General features: G+C 37.4%; 1 protein-coding gene across 9 annotated transcripts in view; it reads left to right on the forward strand.

The window, feature by feature from the left end:
- Nucleotides 1–19,854, forward strand: part of LOC144450723 (uncharacterized) — a 153,719-nt gene that overhangs the window by 69,349 nt on the left and 64,516 nt on the right. For 7 of the 9 annotated variants that reach the window (XM_078141394.1, XM_078141396.1, XM_078141395.1 and 4 more), the window contains exons 2-7: nucleotides 2,839–2,935; nucleotides 5,058–5,143; nucleotides 7,746–9,690; nucleotides 13,506–13,583; nucleotides 16,515–16,618; nucleotides 18,209–19,453. In XM_078141394.1, coding sequence (XP_077997520.1) covers nucleotides 2,839–2,935; nucleotides 5,058–5,143; nucleotides 7,746–9,690; nucleotides 13,506–13,583; nucleotides 16,515–16,618; nucleotides 18,209–19,453 — 3,555 coding nt within the window. Of the gene's footprint in view, nucleotides 1–1,318; nucleotides 1,333–2,838; nucleotides 2,936–5,057; nucleotides 5,144–7,745; nucleotides 9,691–13,505; nucleotides 13,584–16,514; nucleotides 16,619–18,208; nucleotides 19,454–19,854 lie in introns of those variants that run through there. The other 2 variants (XM_078141401.1, XM_078141397.1) reach the window with 2 other exon arrangements.

The raw sequence follows: 19,854 nt of genomic DNA on the forward strand, positions 1-19,854 counted from the left end.
TAACATTCCTTGTGATGTTTCACGGTAGTGTCCTCTGTAGAAAATATTCTGTGTGACACTTATGGTATGCCTAGCAGCTGAGTGAACAACACAGCAAGTCATGAATTTGTTATAGTATACTATTATCCTTCGTCTCGAAAAACAAATATTTTATCTAACACAAATTTTTTACTGTTCTTTGCAATATAAAGATGCTAATTTGGTAACATTTTGAACACTGTGCCTATGCAATTCAAAATATTTGATGAAAATTTTTTAATATTTTGAATTTTTTTTTTGAAATATTAATTTAAAATAATATAGGAGTGACCTATGTTTTAATGATTTTTGTAGAGATTTCAAATGTTAATACCTGAGTTAGGTAGAGCTAAAATGTCGATTTTATGAATTGGCCAATTTTTAAGATTTTTGTTATCTTGGAAGTGTTCATTGAGAAGAATAGAATTCTTTCAAGGGAATGCCTTATACTACTAGTCATACAAAAATTATAATTTGTAATTTTTTATGTGCTTCTATTTATTTTATTTTTGTACAGATAAATTAGTTTGTTTCTGAATGGTTATTTTACGAACAGTATTTTGCTGAATAATTTTGTACAAAGTGAGGAGAACAGAAAACATCAGTTGGCAATAAGATCTAGTATTATATTGCAATATATGTAAAGTACACACTGTAGATCTATATAAATTTTCCAAATAGTTTTCCATGATACGATTTGAATTTAATTTAATTTAGTTTAATTTAATTTACAAAATATACATGATAGTGTTGATGTTTCTAAAGATAATATATAAGTTAAAAACATGTGTGAGGTTACTAGAGGATGCAATTGTCTAGTTTTTTTGTAGAAATGATTTATGCTACTCAAGTTGTGGTTGGAAACTTGAGATGTAGATGTTATGGTACAATTAATTCTTTGTCTTTCCAAACCAGCATCCATATTAGGCATAATACTGTGTCATGTATTTATAGAAGCAGATAACATACCACACAAGGGGCCCACCAAGTTGATATTCCCATAATCAAAAATTTAAAATTACAATTATGTGTAAACACTACTTGCATTATCTAGCAGGAGGGATCTTATTCCATAATGCATTTTAGTTAGCCTTACTGTCATATCACTTCAATTATATTTTGAGGTTAGGGACACTTTTTTGAGTTCTGTCATTTGGAAAACCTCGAGACCTGATGGAGACAAGGATGACACATAAACAAAGTGTGTCATCGAAATCTAATGATGTCATCTTCTATTTTTATACTGTCTGTGTTTGTCTATGTACTATACAACGTCTTATCACTTAGATTTATAGGGGATCCGATCACAGGAAGGTACAGTTCAATGTATTACAGTTTTGAAAATGTTTCATCGTCTGTGTTATCAAACTGACTGCAGAACAACTTGAAATTATCAATGATTTACTCAACTCATCAGTTTTATTTCTCTATTTGAAAAGCATTTTACATGTCTGCTGTGTAAATAACATTTGGATTGGTTTTGAGTCACTTACTAGTATATATACATGTACAATGTACTGTACATGTAGTCTTTGAATTGAATTGGCAATAATGAAAAACTTTCTTTGATTCTAAAGGTTTTGTAAAGAATATAGTATGAATGCATTTACAAGTATTTTTTTCAGTGCCTTTAATATTATTCTTTAGTTACATCTTTTTGAATATAACATAAAATAGATATGATCAATGAATGTATTGAATTGCCACAAGCTGTTTCATCGTGTTTTCCTTATTATGTCTTTCTCATTGTATCATTACTTTGTTGTGGAAATATTACTAGAATATGATAGTCAGTGCCATCAAGAAAAATGTGCATCATTAAATCATGTCTTTCAATCTTTGTAGTAGTGATTTGATTGAGTACATGCAATGTAGTACAACTGCATTGTACCTCTGTCTAAACAAAATAAATCTAGATATCTACCCATGGTATCAAATCATCACTTCACTGTAAAGACAGATCTTGAGATTCGATGCCTTGGATAGCACTAGATTAAAACAAAATCTAATCATGTCATTGCAGTTTTTGGTATCATATAATCTCAGTAGATTGAACAGGAAACAATGATAAATCTGATCATGAAATGTGTCATTTAAACCCCCAATGTTTGAATCCCATGGTCTCAGATTAGTTACCTTATCAGTAGCACCATAGGATTAGATAAGATGAATCTTTTGGTATAAATTAACTTTTTCTAGAGCTCAACTGTTTTCTTGCTCAGATTAAAATGCTAATCCGACAGTGGCCTTTGTTAACCCCCCCCCCCCCCCACCCCCCCCCCCCCCCCCCCCCCCCGGTGTTTGAATTCCTAAGTTTTGGATTAGTACTGTTTTACCAGTAGAGCCTAAGGAGATTAAAAATGATTATTTTGTTCAGAACCAACTTTCTTGTGTTTTATAAACTGATCTGAATCAAGTACTGTTGCAACACTGAAGTTTGTGGAGTCATGATGGGTGAATGGTTGGAAGACTGTTTCTGTTTTGGACCACCAAGTTCGATTTTCAGTGGTCCATTTGGACCACTTATTATATTTGGAACGTAAGCAAATAAAACAGTCGTTCCAAAAATTCCGTAATCCGATGTCAGTCGAAGCAAGAACATGGAATGAACTGCCACTGTGAATTCTAAATTCCATTTATGGATTATGTATCCACAGTATATGTAATCCATAGTCTAGCATCCATATATATAGATATCACTCCACACTTGTTTATTTTGTATACTGTAGAACAAGGCATCTTGGTTTCATAACTACACGATTCTATAAATCAAATGAATAAAATCATAATATATTTGTCTGTGTGTTTATTATTTGACAGATCCTGGCAGCCCTGGCTCTGCTAGTGCTAGGAGGAGGGAGCTTCTAGACAAGGAAGTCGTGTCTCCAAGAAGACAGTACCAACATCAAGCTGAAAGGTCAGTCTTTCTTCGAAATCTTGTCATAGGGTGACAAGTACATTCGCAGTGGAGCTTAAGAAACCTTTCCAGTTTGCTAGCCCAGTATCAGCTTGAATTTTTATGTAGCGTACATTTATTTGTAGCTTATATGCAAGTGAAGTGTTAGTGCTAGTCCATGCATTGTTAGTGGAGTCATGATGGGTTGGTTGGTTGCAGGTTCAAGTCCCATCGCTGTCGTTTGTTTCTGAGTGGCTAAAGTCCTTAGGCAATATTTGAATCACGATTGTGTCTCAGTTAACCCAGTTGTATAATTGGGAACCTGGTAGGATAGAGGTTGTAATGTGAATGCTTTAATCCTATGTGCTCATAGAGGCTGCAATGGATTTTTTGCTCCCATAAGGAGGAAAAGGGCTGTTGACTTGTGCAGCTATAGATCTGTGCCAGGGGTAATTATTAGCGCTGGACTAGCCAATGCTAGCCTGATTCTTTAGCTGTACTTTAACATTAGTCTAGCTAGCTGGAGATTGGCTGTTGGGTTTGAATCTGAAACTCTCTTACCACAATGAGATCTTCAGATTCAAACACGAGGGCTCGTCTATAGACTACCGTAACACTAACTTGTCATCAACCTGGGAATTTTGTCTTGAGATAAGAACAGCTGACTAGACTGCTGTTCTGCATGTACAGCTGTGTAGAATATATCTTGGTTGCTAAACATTACCATACACTGTTCAGACACACACAGTTATGCTGGTGCTGCGCCAGCATAAACTTGCAACTGAATTCCACCAACCTACCAAGTTTTCTTGTTGGATGTTTTGCTAAAACTGTGTACATCATATGACAGGCAAATTTGGAAGCTTGAAAGTATTCGGTTATAACTTTATGCCAGTGCAGCACTGATGTACATATGTAACTGTGTGTGTCTGAAAAGGGTATATTAAAGACTGCATGTCCAGGTGTTATACATGTATAGGTGAATATTATAGGTTGCTAAACATTACCAAGACTTCTTGTACAGGTGTTTAGATTATTATAGGTTGCTAAACATTACCAAGACTCCTTGTACAGGTGTTTAGAATATTATAGGTTGCTAAACATTACCAAGACTCCATGTACAGGTGTTCAGAATATTTGTAGAAGTATTGAGATGCTCTGGTGATGGGGAGGTGGGTTGGCTGGGAGTCGGGGCTCAAAATTAGCAGCAGTGCTGGGCATATACAATACTAAACACTGTATCTGGACTACCAAATTGATAAATTAGTAGTCTGTTAGACAAATGGACATCAATAGAAAATTATAACGGAAACAGTTCCCTTGGATAAAGCTGATTACCAAGCATAAATGTTAAATTGAAACCCTGACAGGAGTCACATTATAAAGCAGTCATCAAGGGCACACAGACTTCTAAATATTGTATGGACATGTAGAATACCAAATTATCAGTTGTCTAGGCACACAGACTTCTAAATATTGTATGGACATGTAGAATACCAAATTATCAGTTGTCTAGGCACACAGAACTACATGTACTAAACATTTCATGTAGGGTCTATGATCTAGACTACCAAATTAACAGTAGTCCAGGCACAGACTTCTAAATATTATATCTAGACTACCAAATTAGCAGTAGTCCAGGACACATAGACTACTAAACGTATCTAGACTACCAAATTAGCAGTAGTCCAGGACACATAGACTACTAAATATTGTATCTAGACTACCAAATTAGCAGTAGTCCAGGACACATAGACTACTAAATATTGTATCTAGACTACCAAATTAGCAGTAGTCCAGACACAGACTTCTAAATATTATATCTAGACTACCAAATTAGCAGTAGTCCAGGACACATACATGTAGACTACTAAATATTGTTACTTGTATCTAGACTACCAAATTAGCAATAGTCCAGGACATATAGAGCACTAAACACCAGATATAGACTACCAAATTTATATGGCTATATACTTGGATAGAAGTTAAATTTGAACCCTGGGAGTGCAGGTAGGGTGGAGCTCAATGACGATAGCATGACTTGTCTGTCACTTGCAGCTTTCAATAGAATACTGCAAATATTTCTCTGTCTCTTAAATATTTTACGTTTATATTTGTCATAATGTTATTGCTGCTGCTACAGACAACATCCTAGAAGGGAGTTACCAACCTTGCCTGTTAAAGACAGTGACAGTGAAAATAGTGCAGATGAAGATATGTCACGAACAGGTAGGTTATCTTTAAAACGTGTGAGATGTAAAGTATAGTTCTTTACATGTTTCTCACAACCTGTAATTTTAGAACAGTGATTTCGCTAAGGTTTGAGAGCCCATATAACAGAGAGGAATTAATCATATAAAGCTTGCAAAGTTTTATATACAATGTAAGGCTGGCATAGACTCTCTCACAGCCTTCACTGGCTTCATTAAATTGTCTTACAATGTACTTTATTCGAACAGCTACTGTAGTCCAGTAAGGTCCTTAGTATGGTGTTCCCCAGTCAATGCAAACCGTCCAGCATACTGGGCAAACTAACAAAGTCACTCACCATGTCTTCACCATTTTGCCCACCATGTTCAATGGTTTGTCATATGTAACTGATGAGGGAGCACCATACAAGAGAATTGGACTAACTGTTAAACTCTAGTATTAAAAACAATTTAGCAAAACCAGTGAGGGCAGTGAGAGACTCAGAGTCCAATACATAGTACCGTAATATAGTCTGTAAGATATGACATTCATTCCACACAATCAATTACTACTCACTGGTTTAGAAGCCTGATAGGGCTGAACAACACAACATATCTTACAGTCTGATTATAAATATTGTTTTGGAACCCTGGTAGACTCAGGAACTTGATTATCTACTTGCCACACTTAGCAAAAACACTGTAGATACATATTTAATAAAGTTTGACTCTATAGTTAAGGTTTAAGCCTTTGGTGAAATACATGGGACACACTGAAGACAATAAAATGCATACAATCCATGGAATCAAAGTAATGGAATTTGTACACTTATGCAAACATATTCCCTGGCAAAATCAAAGGCTCACGTTTATGACTGATCGGAAAGGAAATCAAACTTTGCTATCTACTATGTGTTTGCCAAATTGATACCACCATTACCAAACTATTTCATTTTTCGAAACAACAAAGGTCTTCTTGCGTCGTACGTCCTAGAAATAAATTCCTTAATAATTCCTGAACCAGATACCGTAGCCATGTGGGATAGACATTAGTATCAAATTTAAATGGTATCATTTTTGGTCTCAAATAACATGTCTGTTAACAACATATTTGCCTTTCCATGGCAATTTGTATTCCTCATTAAATCACTTCACCAGAAAATATAGCATTTCATCAAAGAACGTTTATCCATCAGCACGACATTATAGCCGTGACTCAGACAATCCAGGAGTTGTGATTCATCAGATTGTAATGAAGGGGACATTGCGATTGTAACTTTCTGATGACATACTCTCAATGTGAAATGTTTGTGGCATGACTTCACATTACTGTGGTGTGCACTAGAAGCAGAGACAAGCATGTGGTCTTTCTTGTTATGTATTCAGTGGCATAACCACAAATGTCACCCATGTGGTTATTTGGATCAAAGTTTATACGAGTTTTAACTTGTAATGACACATAATTATACGAAATGGCTGTGGTATGACTTCACATTGCTATATAGTATAGTGTCATTTTCAAGCAGAGACACACATGCATGTTATTGTGTGGTCTTTCTTGTTACGTATTGAGTGGCAGTCACAAATGTCACCCATGTGGTTATTTGGATCTAGTATATATAACAATGGTAACTTTATAATAACACATAATTATACGAAATGTTTGTGGCATGACTTCACATTTCTGTGGTGTCACTATCAAGCAGAGATACACATATACATAATTGTGTGGTCTTTCTTGTTAGTATTGACCAACAGAGTCACAAATATCACCCATATGGTTATTTAGATCAAAGTTTATATATAACTATGGTAACTTTACTGTTTACAACGACATATAATTATATGAAATATTTGTGGCATGACTTCACCTTGCTACAATAGTATGGTGTACTATCAAGCAGAGATATACATCATGTACATAATTATGTGGTCTTTCTCATTACGTATTGAGTAGCAGAGTCACAAATATTACACATGGTTATTTGGATCAAAGTTTATATAACTATGGTAACTTTATAATGACGCATAATTATAGTTATATGAAATGTTTGTTGCATGACTTCACATTTCTACAGTATGGTGGTACTATCAAACAGAAACACACATGTACATAATTGTGTGGTCTTTATTGTTATGTATTGAGTGACAGAGTCACAATATCCTCCCATAATTATTTGAATCAAAGTTTATAGAACAGTGGTAACTTTATAATGACAAGTAATTATATGTAATACTTGTGGTATGACTTCACGTTTCCATGGTGTCACTATCGTTGCATCAAGCAGAGCCTCACCTGTACATGTGTACGTTATTGTGTGGTCTTTCTTATTACGTATGGAGAGGCAGAGTCACCACTGGACTGTCTACAATAGTAGAGTGTACTTGTAATTGTGGTTATGTATAATCAGGATGTCCTGCAGTTGTCAGATACAGACCAGGGGGTGAAATCTTGAGTTTGTTTGCTGTTTTGGTAACAATTTAATATTAGAGAAGACAAACGTTTGCATATTTTATTGAGAGTATACTCAGAAATCATTAGAAAGGCTTTGAATCATTGTACATTTGTTCAGGGAGAACAATGACATGTTCAGGGGAATACGATTGTGGAGTAACTTCTGTGTTTTATTTTATCATTGTAGTTTCAAAGATACGAGACAAACTAGGATCGGGGAAACATGTGGAAACTTCAGCAGATAGACGGAGAGCACTGTTTGGTGAATCAAATCGAGCAAAACCATCATCTTCTACCAAAAAGTTGGATGACAAGATAGGATGGAAAGAGTCACACCGTACTGTATCACCTGAATCTGATCATTATAGAAAACAACGTACCAAAGATGAGGCCAAAAAACGATACAATCGTCTCACTGCCGACCGTGATTTTGACAGTGATACAGGAGGCGGACGCAAGCGCCTAGATAGCGATTCTTCCGATACTTCCAGAGGAGATGGAAAATATGATTACATTCGGAAAGGTTCTAATGCAAGTTTAGATAACTATTCCAGACTTAGTCCATCGTATACTAGTCGCTCTAAAAGTTTTGAGTATGACTCCTCGCCCAGACACCGGCACCTGGATAATAACTACACAACTGGGTCAACAGATGACAAACACAAAAAAGACAGGACATCAGAATCTATTTACAGCAAGGATTATGATGTGGATTCTAGAAGTTCGAGGAAAGCGCTTCTTGATGATGGCACGAAAGACAGACCGTATTCGCGGTATACGGACAGACACGTCAGTAGTAGGACTTCTTCTCTTGATAAATCTGATACGGATTACCCCTCTCGTAGGACTAAAGATGTCGATGATAATGTGTTAGCTTCTCGGAGGTCACGTGACTATGATGACGTTGCAAGTCGACGGACGAATCTAGAGCTTTTAGATCATAGGAATAAAGACCTTGATACGTATTCTTCTCGTTATGCAAGGACTAAAGATAGAACAGAGAAAGATGGATTAGAAAGGCGACAAAGACTCACGGACACAGACCATGATCATGTCAGAGAACGAAAGGATGAAAAGCACACTGATAAAAGTCATATTACATCGAATGGTGAGATTTCACCAACGCCGAATGCTGACAAAGAGTCTGGACTGCTGACTGCCAAATTGCCAACAGCTCATGGATCGGAGGAATCATCGGAAGATAGCGATGCAAGAGCTAAGAGAATGGCAGAATACAAGGAAAAAAGGCGAAAAGAACTTGCTGAAAGATACGGAATCACTGAACCCACTGAGGAATCAACATATAAACGATACAAATATACAAACAGAAGGAGCAACACAGATTTGGGTCTGACTTCTGATACCTTGAAACGAGCCGAAGCTCTCATATCAAAAAATAAAAGTAAAGATGATTCAAGTGATAAACCGTCTCAGCGATCTAGACTTCTGTCTGACGTAGCAGTAGAAGACAAAGATTATTCCTACCTTAGGAGAAAGTATGGCCTTGAACGGGATAGGACTACGTCAACAAAAAGTGCAGACACAAGCGACGACTCACTCCCTAAAGTTAAGGGTACCGGTATACAAGAAGATAAAAAAGCAGATGTGTTGTCAAGGAAATCTGCAAGGGATGCAAGCCCTATTGCCAGGGAAACAACACCAAGAGTTGAAATTACTAAAACGAGGGAAGAGGGTGTGTTGTCAAGGAGATCTACTACTGATGCTATTCCTGTTGCCAGGGACATAACATCAAGAGTTAGTGATACTAAAACAAGGGTAGAAGATGAAAAAGCTAATGTGATGTCAAGGAGATCTGCCAGGGATGCTAGTCACATTGTCAGGGACACAACACCAAGAGATGATGTTCCTAAAACAAGGGAAGATAAAAAACAGGATGTGTTGTCAAGGAGATCTACTACAGATGCTATTCCTCCTGTTGCCAGGGATACAACACCTAGGGTTGATGTTACTAAAACAAGGGTAGAGGATAAAAAAGAGGATGTGTTGTCAAGGAGATCTGCCAGGGATGCTAGTCACATTGTGAGGGACACAACACCAAGAGATGAAATTACTAAGACCAGGGAGGTAGCTAGACCAGCTACATTGGAACAAAAGCCCATACAGAGTCCAAGGTGAGAGAGACATTTCTTTCAATAGTTCAATTTGAAATACTTTCAGTCATTATCATACCATGGTCAAATGCTCTTATGGTCAAAGGGTATGTTTTAATTTTCTACATGCAAGGGAATATAAATCCACAAATGTACAACATGGCTCAAGAATCAGTTGTTTTTTTGCTAGCCTGTTGTCTGCCTGGCGTTGACACTGTGTTAGCCTGGTGTCAACATTGGACATGTGCAGGCATTAACCATTCTAGTTGCTAACACATGCTGATGAGGTGTTAGTACACAGGTAGTCAACATTGGGCTTGTACAGGCATTAATGATTCCACTCCCAGCTCAGTGTTAGCACTGAGCTAACCAGGTGTTAACATTGGACAGAGTGGTGCAGGCATTTAAGCATTCCAGGTGCTAACAGGTGTTGGTGTGAAGTGTTTGTGTCAGCCCAATGTTAGCACCTTGCCAACCCTGTGATAGCATTAAGTTACATTGTACATTGATGCTAGCCCAGTCATAAAACCAATTCTTGAGCTGTATCATAATCGAGTCAGACTCCAATATCAAACGATCTTTTCTACACACTTTCATCTCATAATATTATCTCCCCTGCTTTTCTGTAGCATACATGTATATCTTTATCATATTTTTAAAGAAAACAAATTTTGAACATCTATAAAGAGGTACGTATGTAAGGGTACCTACATGTAAAACATTAAACTGAGACACAGTCCCTCCACCCACCTGGAGGGACTGGGTGTGACTGAAACCATGAACTGAGTCTCAGTCTACTACAGTACCCCAGTATCTTTGCCTTAGGTTTCAGAACCTCTGTAATTGAGTTGAAATCTGGAAAATTTGCATGGTTAAAACATATAACTTTTGTAGGGAACCCAGTAATAATACCTTACAAGTAGGAACTCACAGGTAGATTTTACCTACTTACCATCTTATACATAAAGTACAATGTATATTATGTTTGTCATACTTGTCAGTTTCCTTGGGCCGAGCAATAGCGCAAGGATGATAATATTTTGTGGAGACTTCCTACAAGTGAAGATTGTACTGTATTTGTAAAATCTAAGAAAACATTTCAAACCAGAGTTTGCCCTGTCTCACCAACACTCTAGCAGAGAATTGTATTCTGACAAAATAAAACAGATCATCCAAAGAATAATTAGTCATTGAATAGTGGCACCATGAAATAGATTCAGTAATATGCAGATCCATGCAAATATGTCTTCAACATGCAAATCGCAGATAGTAACTCTGTTGTTCAAATATAACAATACTCTATTCTCTAGTGTACAATATTGCACAATTCCCTCAGAAGTCGGTCTTGGACTTCCATCAAGTGAAGACATTCACACATCTCAGCGATAAGTGTGTAGTCAGCAATACTTATTACATAGTCATCCCAATTACAATAATAGTATTGATTGATAATGATATGTGTAGTGCACACCTTGATAGGGTACTGCATTGTAATGTATGCTAGAGTTGCTCCATTGACAAACATAGGTGTGGAAATAATCTAGTATAGTAGACATATTCCCAGTGCTGTCAATGACTTAATTTATTTCTGTAGAGTCTATATACCCTGGGGCAATCATCTGTCCACTAAGCATGCAGTGATAATATCTGTAGAATTCCTCCCAGCTAGTCAGGCATACATGTAGACCTAAGGGATTTCATGATAGATTGCCTGTCAGTAATATAGCAGTCTTACCGGAAGTATATCTAGGGGAAACAAATTCCACAATCCTGCATTTTTTAAATAAAAACAAAGGTACATGTTGACTGTCCCAAGTTAGATTATCCTAGAATCTACATGTAGGCCAATGGGGATTTTAAAGTTTGATTTCCCCATCTCGAATTCAAAACCCCCCATCCCCACCTTCCATTCCCATGGATTCCAGGCTAAAGATAGATATGTTGACATTGAATGTATGCAATTTTGGACTTGCTGAAGCATTAGCAGTCAAGCGCTAAAAGTGACAGAGAAAAGATACCATGTTTTATATCAGTTTGATGCTTATCTCTCTCTGTTCTGTCTATGTGTGGCATTATTACATGCCTCAATGTACATATACAGGCTTTTCATTGTTTCGACTGTGAACATCCAACTTCCAAGATACTTAGTGGGCAAATAAAGCACATATTGCCCCTCGGCAACACACAAGTCAAAGTAGTACTTTGTACTTTAATTTAAATGCTATTGATTTTTAGCAATCTAACTGGATCCAAATGATGACACAAAATCAATATATGCATTCCTCATCACATAAAGGTTCACTGAGCATGTAATAAAAATATTACAGCCCAATATGGGCATTTGTACTTTGGATCAGTGTGCCCTCTTATTCTTAAGCCAATTTGACGTGCCACTGACGCACACAATTTCTAGTAGAAGTTTGGATCAATGTGTTACTCATTATCTCCATATAGGGTAGATTACCATTCAATCCTCTGACACAATTACCCATATTGGGGTAGTAATTACTAATATACAAATGTATACATGTACCTAACCTCTCCTTAGATACATGTATGTTCATCAGGTCTGTAAAACATAGTAGTTCTTACAGACCTAGGCATCTTTTCACATGAGAAGAATAGGCCAATGGGTACCGAAGTACAGCATATCTTCCAGTCTAGCACTTTGCACATACTAAACCTCTGATGCAAATACCCATATTGGGGCAGTAATATAGAGAGAATATATTTTGAATTCCAACCTACAAACCAGTATTGGTGAATAAGACATGGAAGGGTAAAAATATATTAGCCCCTAGCCACATATATCATTCAATATTTGAATAGCGCCCTCTATGGACATACAGAGAAACATGCAAACTGTGCACAAGAAATATGACAGCAATGAGTTATGTAATGCTGTAGTGTAGACCTTAGTGGTAATATTACAGGGGTGATTGAGGGAGGGGGAGGGGTGGGGAGGTGCTCTTCAGACTCAATGGACTGTTGGTCATATTATTAAGTTCATTTGTAAGGTAAATCAGTATCAAAACTAGTACATGTACTGATGTAGCACCATCTTGCAGTATTTAAATATATATGTAAGTTGGAGGAGGGGGTTGAATAATAAAGTTTACAGTATGCTAATAAATGCCCAAGTCATCATACATCTAAGTTACATCTTGTATGTATGATGTAAAGCTTCAGCCGTTAACATGCTGAACTTCAAGTCAGATGTTTCTCCTGACTCTAAACTGTAACTGTAAAACACAATTTTGTTTTTCAGCTCTCATTGACCATCTCTAGCTATGTGTTGCTCCATTGGGCTTCTTTTCAGGGTACAACAAGGTACAAATATAGGGCAATAGGTGCCCAGACACAGTGTATCTCACAGCCTAGCTCTCTTCAGATACTGAACTGTCAGTCAGCTGCTTCCCTAGACTGTAAGACGTGTTGTGTCGCTCAGCCCTCATTGGCCATCTCTAGACAATAATATATTTTGTATCACTCCACCCTCAGTGGGCATCTTTTCACATAAGAATAGGCCAATGGGCATCCAGATACAACATATGATTTCACTTGAGAAGGGTAGGCCAATGGGCACTCAGACATGGCGTGTCTTACAGACCAGCTACATTTACTCTCACATACTGAACCATACATGTATTCCACTCCTAAATCCCAACTACCATGGACATCCCTCATATCAGTCAATCAATACCATTTTGTTATTTTAATGACTGCATGAATCCATACCTGTAGTTTTTACAATGTATGCTGAATACATTATATATATCTTTCCTTCTCTTTATATTACTACCCATGCATCCGGCACCTTTTGTCCCCTGATCCAGGACATCTACCGTTATTTCTCCCGAAACCAAAGAGCTTGTTGATTCATTAGAGTTACAACGAGCTGCTCGTAGAGACAGGTATCAGTATAACTACAACTCCCTAATAATATGTGTTACAGTGTATCACATGCTACTAAAAATGCTTACGAAAGCTCTGCGGTGAAATTGACCAGTGTTAATATTTGTCAAGTATGCTCATACATTTAGAAGTATGCCTATGTAGAAACATATCATACAATGTACATGTACATAATGTATAACAACACATTTTCATTCATTACTTTCTCTATGTTCTCATCAACTTATTTTATAAGTCAGGTGAAAACAATGTATCATTTCAGAGTTGGTCACCGGTTCATCACAGTAGTTGCTGTAAACAAAAGCTTTACAAGGGGAGGGTAGACGAGTTAATGGTCAATTATCAAGTGGTCACTGCATCAGTCATTTCATGATATCATAAAGGGAGGAGAAAGGTCAAACAGGTTGATAATAATTGCTAATGTTGTCGCTGGTATTGTAATTGCTAAAGTAAAACCTTTACAAATGTATATGAGGGGAAGGGAGGGGGGAGGTGATCTAACAATCATTTATTTCAGTGTCACTGCTCCCACCATTTTATTACCTCAAAAGGGGAGGAAAAGGGATGAGGGGGGCAATTTAGTAATTATTAAGTGGTCACTGGTCCATTATTGTAGTTGCTGTGAATGAAAGTCACCTGGAGGGGGAGGAGACTCAACAAAGATGGAAAGTTATCAAAATGGTCAGTGCTCCTGTCCATGAAATTAAAAAGGGAGAGAGGAGCCAAACAGGCAATTAGTAAAAGTGGTTGTTTGTCCATCATTGTAATTGCCGTAAGCAAATGCTTTATATGAGGGGAGGGGGCTGGGAGGACCCAATGGTCAATTATCAAAGTGGTTACTTTATGTAAACAAATGGGAGGCAACAGGGAAAGGGGTTAATCAGGATATATGGTCACAAGGACAACAGTGCCTTGTTTGTGTAAGGGCAATACCTTGCTGTAGTGTCTATACAGTATACAATAGACAGAGACTCAAACTTTATCGTTAGGTGTGGGGTCTATCATTAAAAAGCTAAACATAGACATCAGTTGCCTCTCTAAGTTATAGGTTAGTGCACTGCAAAAGTACAGGTCTTGCCTGAGGACATGACAGGCTAAGTGGATAAGTAACAGTGTAGCTTTTCAGGAACACACAGACATGTTCAAAGTTCTGGAACAGTGAACTTCTCATTAGCAACACAAAAGATGGTGATAAAATACCTAACAATAGATTCCAGATATGATAGCCCCTATCTGTCCAGATGTAACAGAAACTATATGAAATTACAAAGGAAGTATTGAGTGCGATTACTGTACCATCTTGTCAAACAGATCACAACACATCATTTGTCTTTTAAAAAGACATTATCCATGGTATTAGTTTTCTGTTGATGTTCAGTATACCATGTCTATCCTGGCTGTTTGGCTGGTCTTCCTTGCATGGCCTGTTAATTAGATCCATCCACCCATCACCCAACCTTTGACTCCATAATCTAACAATGGATGCATGTATTTTGTATTTGCAAACATACCTTTTAAAAGCCAATGTCGGATTGGGATTAAAATTAGAGTGTGAAAATGTGTTGTCTGGCAGAGTTGCTTACTTTTCCCTTTTTTGTCTCCTTTTATCCATCTCCTTTCCAGCACTTCCAAAATTCCAAACAAAAGAATGAAGCTATGCAATTCTAATGGCGCCACTGATAGTAGGCTAGAACTTATCCAAAAATGTTGCTTTCAAACATTTAAAGGCCATGGTTTCAATCCCAGGTTCTCACATTAGTATTATCTTATCAGTGGAGCCATAGGGAGTACATAGAATCATTGGTCTGGACCACCTTTTTCTATAGCTGTGCCAGACAATGGTTTTCTCACCCCTAAATTTTAATCCGATTCCTAACTTGGCCTTTTAATGCTGTTAGAATTGATCGCTTTGCATACAACGTTGAAGTACAGGATATGTTTAGGTGACTTTTTAAAGGCCCATAATTCAATCCCAGGTCTACAAATTTGCGTTATGTTTTCAGTGGACCCATAAGGATTTAGGATCATTCCTTTGTTCCAAACTAACTTTTTCCATACATGTAGCTCTGCCAGACAACTGTTTTTCATACCCAAATGTTAATCCAATTATGAATTGGGCCTGTAAATGTGTAATATCAATACCCTGTACTTCTACCAGTTTTACCTTTCAGATTGGTGGCTGTGGTATATCTACCATCCGACAGTTTTTTAGTAACATCTGATTTCAGCCAAAAAGCTGACTTGATTTTGTGTGCATTGATATTAAAATAGTGATTGTGCTTAATAGATTATCTAGAAAAGAACAGAGTATGCCTGTTTACCTGTGTGCCTTCTAAGCCAATTTGACGCACCACTGATGCATACAATTTCTAGTGACGCACCAAAATTTGGAGTTCCCCTATCTCTTACTATGTGGTGACGCACAAGGAATGGCAGTTTCTATCATACTGACTCACAACAACAAAATTTGGCTATCATTAGAAGGCACATGGCGTGTACTATATATATGAACTGTATGGACAGCATTGGTCCAGTGTAACAAGTTACATGTACTTCCAAGGCTCAGTTTGATAGTATTTTTGCTAAGGTTCCGGAAATCCAGTAACTGAGGGGGTGAAATCTTGTAACAGTTTCATAGATTTCCATACCTTGTATCATAATTTTGATGAGGAGCCGAGACAAACTATCTGGTAAACTTGGCTAGATTTTACCCTTTTGGAACCCCAGAACAAAACACTGCTGTATATGAATATACCATGTTGTAGTCTTGTGGTATTTCAAGCCAGATTTGTGTAAACTTAAAAACAATATGTTCTCTAACATTCACTTACACATGGTTTTGGTTTTGGTATGGTTTTCCATACTTAAAGTTACCAGATTTTGTGATTGACAAAACTTGTTAAAAATTTAACTTATTTTATTTTCACTAGATTGAGGAGAGCTGAAAGCCTAGAATCTGAAAAGTCACCAGAACATCGTGTACCCAGGAGGAGGTTTCAAAACGATGATGTTGCCCCGGCAACAACATCTCAGGGTAAGAGAGTGTGATGCTCCTATTGAGTTAGACTGTAAGGTACGTCATGTCGTTCTGCCCTCGCCAGCTTCCTCTCTCCTGATGTGTGAGGGCGCCCTGTCATGGAATACCTTTACAGACTACTATCGTGTTTGATATTCCCAGCAACTATAGCAAATACCCCTTTCACATTTTTGTTCTACCCTACCTGTACATTGTAGTCTTGAAGGACTAATGCTACAACACTATTTCAGCTATCCTAACTGTAGCCTACCTGGAGACTTGAAGAACTAATGCTACTACACTATTTCAGCTATCCTAACTGTAGCGCACCTGTAGTCTTGAAGGACTAACACTACTACACTACATCAGCTATCCTAACTGTAGCGTATCTGTAGACTTGAAGTTGAAGGACTAATTCTACTACACTATTTCAGCTATCCTACATGTAACTGTAGCCTACCTGTAGACTTGAAGGACTAATACCACTCTACTATTTCAGCTATTCTAAATGTAGCGTACCTGTAGTCTTGAAGGACTAACGCTACAATACTATTTCAGCTATCACGACTGTTCAAAAAATCAAAATATCAGTTAGAACAGCTGAAATAGTGTAGTAGTACTGTAGTTTTCAAGAATACAGGATTGTCAACTATGATATTTATAAGTGAAATCATTTTAGAAAATAATCCCTGATGTATCTCGCCAACTTGTTTTACATAACTTTCTAATCATTGTACACCACTGAAGATGCTGATCAGAGACAATGAAAATTGGGATCCATTTTCCAAAACATTGTTGACTCTATAAGTAGAATGGAACCCAAGAGTCCATGAACATTCATTCATGCATGATATTTATGCTCGATTTGCTAAAGACTGAAAGGCTCACGGTTGATAGCACTCTTGTCATTAGCTAAACACAAGACATACAAAATTCTAAATTTAGAGAGATTTGTCGTTGATGGCGCTCTTGTTAACCAGTAGCTAAACACAAGACATACGCAATTCTAAATTTAGAGAGATTTGTCGTTGATGGCGCTCTTCTTAATCATTAGCTAAACACAAGACATACATAATTCTAAATTGAGAGATTTGTTAGTGGCACATTAAGGAGGGCATACAATGATGATACTTTCAGTCTTACTGAAGCATGTACCGGTACACTTGTGTGTCACTCACCTCCTTACTCCTTAGTGACATTGCAGTGTATAATACTTTTGCTGGAAATACTTGTTAAATAATGTTATTCTCAATTTATTTCTTCATTCAGCCAAGGAAAAGAGTGACCTAAGGGGGCTTTGTCACTACGAGTCGCTAGATGAGTAATGACAAAACCCTTAGGTCACAATTTTGTTTTCGGATGAATGAAGAACAATATTGGAGAATAACATAATTATACCTGCGTCAGTAATATCAAAGAAAAATTGGGAGCAGTAATCATGGCAATTTTGAACTTTTTGAATTAATATTTTGAAGACAGCAGAACCAATGACATAGACATCATTGTCGTGATGTAGAAGGTCCAGGGTATATTTTTTGGCGCACGCATGGTATAATGAATGTTAGACTGATTTTTTTCTTTTTTTGCGTCATTTTGTTTTAACTACAGTTGCAACACCAGAACGTGAAATGAGAAGAGACACAGAACGTGATAGAAAAGCAAGAGCCAAGTCAGCACCCATGCTAGAACCCACAGACACAAGAACCAAAACACCAACTGAAACCAAAGATAAGTCTCCAACTGAATCATCTGCTCCAAGAAGTTATAGAGCATTGAGAGAAGCAGCAGCAAAAAAGGATAAAGGCAACGAGGATGCAAAAACACCAACTGAAACCAAAGATAAGTCTCCAGCTGAATCAGATAAAGAACCGTTTTCATCTGCTCCAAAAAGTTATAGAGCATTAAGAGAGGCAGCGATGAAAAAGGATCCAGGCAAGGAGGATGCAACACCAGTGCCTTTAGGAGAGGGTAGGAAAATTGAAACGGAAGTTCCATTGATAGCTAAGACTGAACAAAAACAAGCAAAAACACCAACTGAAACCAAAGATAAGTCTCCAACTGAATCATCTGCTCCAAGAAGTTATAGAGCATTAAGAGAGGCAGCAGCAAAAAAGGATAAAGGCAACGAGGACGCAAAAACACCAACTGAAACCAAAGATAAGTCTCCAGCTGAATCAGATAAAGAACCGTTTTCATCTGCTCCGAAAAGTTATAGAGCATTAAGAGAGGCAGCGATGAAAAAGGATCCAGGCAAGGAGGACACAACACCAGTGCCTTTACGAGATAGTAGGAAAATTGAAACGGAAGTTCCATTGATAGCTAAGACTGAACAAAAACAAGCAAAACCACAATCTCATACAGAATCTGCCAAAACATTTACAAAACCAGGTGAAAAACTCCAAGAGAAGACAACTCAGAAACCAGTATCAAGACAAGAAGGGAGAAAAGCCAGTGCTTCACTTTCACAAGCTACAGAGAAACCCACCCATGCACCAGCAGTAGCAAAATCCACCCCCTCACAAGACATAGAAAAAATCACCCCTGCCAAACAAATGGGCCAGCCCTCTGATACTGCAGAGCGAAGGCACAGATTTTACAGTCGAGACTCGGAACATTCTACTGAATCTGCTACAGAAAGGAGGCATAGGTTCCAAAGCAGGGATTCTGAAATTTCTGTAGGATCTTCTGCAATGGAATCACCCAGTGACTCTGATTCTTTAGCTTCATCCATTGCTTCAGATATTGTAAAAGGAATGTCACCGCGAAGTCTGGAAGTAATGGAAAGGAGACGGAAAAGAAAGGAAGAGAAGAAGGCTGCTAGGAGAAGATCAGCGCTGAATACTCCTGAGAAAGGTACAGTTTATACCATGTACAAGTCTACTTATCTGATCTTTGACATTTTTATTCCCAAAATTTGGTCTTCATGCAGCTGAGGAACGCATGAACTAAGGGCTTTGTATATAAAGGGCTGTAAAAAAGTCCACAAGTGTGGACAAAAGCTTAAATTTTTACTGTCACTAACTATCAATTGTATATAGTGTTTCAAAAGTTTATTAATAAATGTTTATGTTTCCACAGTAATTTTAATACACAGACAAGCTTGCATCACTATCTTTGAACAACTTGTTGCATTTTATTTTTAGTTGCAAAATCCGTACATGCATGTCATGAGTATTTGCAAGCAGAATGAACCAAAATATACAATAGAGTTGTAGTTACTTTATAATATATATCTACTCAATTCTGATTTATGA

The sequence above is a fragment of the Glandiceps talaboti genome, chromosome 20 (genome assembly GCF_964340395.1).
Source record: "Glandiceps talaboti chromosome 20, keGlaTala1.1, whole genome shotgun sequence".
In the NCBI taxonomy this organism is placed as follows: domain Eukaryota; kingdom Metazoa; phylum Hemichordata; class Enteropneusta; family Spengelidae; genus Glandiceps; species Glandiceps talaboti.